At 33.5% G+C, this 2,902-nt stretch overlaps 1 protein-coding gene and 1 long non-coding RNA gene across 4 annotated transcripts in view; both read right to left on the bottom strand.

Annotated features, from left to right (window-relative positions):
- Positions 1-474: 474 nt before the first annotated feature.
- Positions 475-2,486, bottom strand: LOC109589169 (uncharacterized). Of its 3 annotated transcripts, none has more exons than XR_002188568.1 (6): positions 2,437-2,486; positions 1,810-1,896; positions 1,153-1,224; positions 761-842; positions 639-710; positions 475-590 (listed from the first exon to the last, which is right to left on the bottom strand). It is a non-coding gene; the product is annotated as an uncharacterized LOC109589169 (long non-coding RNA). The 3 variants fall into 3 exon arrangements; XR_002188569.1 differs by having other exon boundaries at positions 1,157-1,224; XR_002188570.1 differs by lacking the exon at positions 1,153-1,224.
- Positions 2,487-2,841: 355 nt separating this feature from the next.
- The window catches only part of LOC105315183 (cyclin-dependent kinase 4 inhibitor C-like), a 3,986-nt gene continuing 3,925 nt past the window's right edge, over positions 2,842-2,902 (bottom strand). The window contains exon 2 of the mRNA XM_011409729.2: positions 2,842-2,870. Coding sequence (XP_011408031.2) covers positions 2,842-2,870 — 29 coding nt within the window. The remainder of the gene's footprint in view (positions 2,871-2,902) is intronic.

Genomic DNA, 2,902 nt, shown 5'->3' with positions numbered 1-2,902 from the left:
TTTTAGTTCCTTTTTAGTTCTAGTTCCAAAATTATAATTGTTTTTAGTTCAGTTTTAGTTTTAGTTCTTAAGTCAAAAATACTTTTAGTTCTTTTTTAGTTCTAGTTCCAAAATTATAATTATTTTTAGTTTAGTTTTAGTTTTAGTTGTCAAATCAAAAATATTTTTAGTTTGGTTTTAGTTCTAGTGCCAAAGTCAGAAATAATTTTAGTTCTGTTCTAGTTCTTGGAACTAAAATGCATATCACAATACTAGTATTGTATTTTAGTTCTAGTACCAAAGAACTAAAACAACACTACTCTATAGGTGGCAAGAATAAAATTAAAACTCTCCAGACTCATTCCCATGCTAGGGCGTGTACTCAGCTACTTTTAATAATAAAATGGCCGCCAGTTCTATTGTACATGCCGTTAAAGACAGGAATGGATCCAATTATTTGCGTGGGCGCAATCTGCGCATGCGCAGTACTGACTAAATTGTACTTCAATTTATAATGTTCATAACTCAAACAAAAATGTAAAAAAAAACAGTTCAAACATGAATAAATGCTTGTTTAGCCACACATTTGATTTCAGGTTACTCTGTTGAGTCTGCAAGGAATAAGCAATATTAATAATAAATGTAAAAAGTACATGTACTTTGCATTAATGTTTACAAAGAACTTTGTAGCCTATTTTCATCTCTAAAAATAATTTGACAGGAATGTCATTCTACAGATAACGAAAACAAATTTTATACAGCAATAATAGTTTTTACTGACCTGGAAATATACTGGTGTCACATTAAGTAGTACCAAGGGAAATAAAGAGTTGATAATATATCTAGTCTTGGGGAAATGTTATCTGTTTAACAGAGATAAGAAGTTAAAAATAAACCTTTCATTGCAAATGTCATACACATAGAGCTAGATATTTCTGTGGCCCAAAATTTCTGCTAATTATGCAGATTTCAAAAACTGTGAAAATTTAGTCCTTTAAAATCAGTACACATTGAAAGGCATGGTGATTTTGCTAAAATAAAATCTGAAAAATTCACAGAAATTTTGGGCGACAGTAATTTCTAGCTACAATTAAAGAAATTTCTAGGTACAATTCTAAACATTAGTAGCATAATAAAATAAATCATTTCATGAATAATTATTCTATTAAGTACCAACATCTCCAAATATAGCATCCAGAGTTTCGTCCACCACCATGAACAATACTGATAGCTTTTCGTGACATTCTAATTATCATAAAAATAGCATACATGTAAATTCAAAACTACAAAACTAACAGCTTTAATAGTCAGAAGTACTGTAAAAGTGGAATATGTCATTGCTTGCATTATTTAATGCATGAATAAAAAATTTACGAATTTAAAAACTATACTGACTTAAAAACTAATTATAGACCACTGGAAGTGAGAATTGGAAATGAATTTCATTAATTTTATATACACATGTCATAATTGGCTGCCATTTTCGTTGGCAAGTTTGTTAAGGAAGTCGGCAATGAATGCAAGAAGAAAATGCCTCACTTATCTGCTGTAGCTCTATCAAAAGCTAAAATGTGCTTGTTATAAGAAAAAAGATCTGCATGCTCAAAAAGATGTGGTCCAATTTGCCCCAGAATTCTCAATACAGGTTTGTTTTCATGCCAGCCCGTTTGTTCTCCATTAAAAGTTGTCAACCAAAATGGCAGCTGAATTTATTTCATCCTAAACCACACCTTACAACCGTAAAAATTTCTAATAATCTTCCTATGTAATCAATTTTTACTGCTAGTGGTCTATAATTATACACAGCTTACAGCTCAACCTTGTACCTACTTGAGCTCCTAGTCTCCTACTACACATGTAAGCAAAAACTCATGAGCAACCTCTTGTGATCCAATTCGCTGGCAAGGTATAAAATGTCTATAAAAAAATAAATATATAAAACAGCAGACATTTACAATAAATTTATCGTGTACTTATCAATATCAAGCTCCACTATCCCATTACAGGTCATAATGGGGCATAGTTGGGGTTTCAAATTAATTAATTAATTAAATCACTACCTCTGGGGCCGTTCCCTTCAGTCAAATCCCCTACTAAATTTAAGGAACGTTAAACAACCACTCAACTGCTACTGAACTCAGCTCTGCTGGGTAAACTTAGCATTTTTGAAACGTAACTTGGTCAAACTAGCGAAGTCTTCCTATAGGCTTGTTGGAGAAAAATCCCTACCCTGGGGCATTCTCAGAGTGATGAACCTCCTATTAAATCCCTCATATTCCCCATAATGAGGCTTAAATTGACAGACATATTACTTACAGTTCTGAACCCAGGAAAGACTAAAAAACCCATTTCCTCACACAAGAATAATTAGAAGATACATTCTATATACATATAGGTGATTACAATAGTCACAGTATATAAAAAGGCATAATTTATAGCAGTCTGAGAATAAATTACCTAGTGCAAGGTTCTATTAGTCTAATCAGTGATCCAACTCATGCAAACAAGGCAAAAAGGCCTGGAACCACAAAGACAGCACTAGAAATATGAAAAACACTCAGTTGGTGGCAGCCATTTTGTGATTTTTGTCCATGAGGGAGTAATGCGCATGCGTATTACAGATATAAAACCACCCACATAACTAATTGGATCCATTCCTGTCTCTAGACGCTTTGTCTATTGTAGCCTTGAGACTATCTCGAGTGTAGCAGGCACCAGACACACTTGTCAAGAAAGCCCCCAAGCTACTATAGACACTGATCTCTTGTACTCCTGTCTTTTTATTAACCTAAAAGGGTTTCTAGTTGTGAAGTGTAGCACAGATGATGACCAACAGTGTCTGGTTCTCACTCATCAGAAGCTCTATGACCACCCTCCCCTTGGACTAACATCTAGAGTTAGAATACTTGTGAAGAGAAATGAA

The sequence above is a fragment of the Amphimedon queenslandica genome, unplaced genomic scaffold (genome assembly GCF_000090795.2).
Source record: "Amphimedon queenslandica unplaced genomic scaffold, v1.1 AMPQUscaffold_11578, whole genome shotgun sequence".
Classification (NCBI taxonomy): Eukaryota; Metazoa; Porifera; class Demospongiae; order Haplosclerida; family Niphatidae; genus Amphimedon; species Amphimedon queenslandica.
The sequence above is the reverse complement of the archived record's forward strand: the minus strand, read 5'-3'. Positions and strand labels throughout refer to the sequence as shown.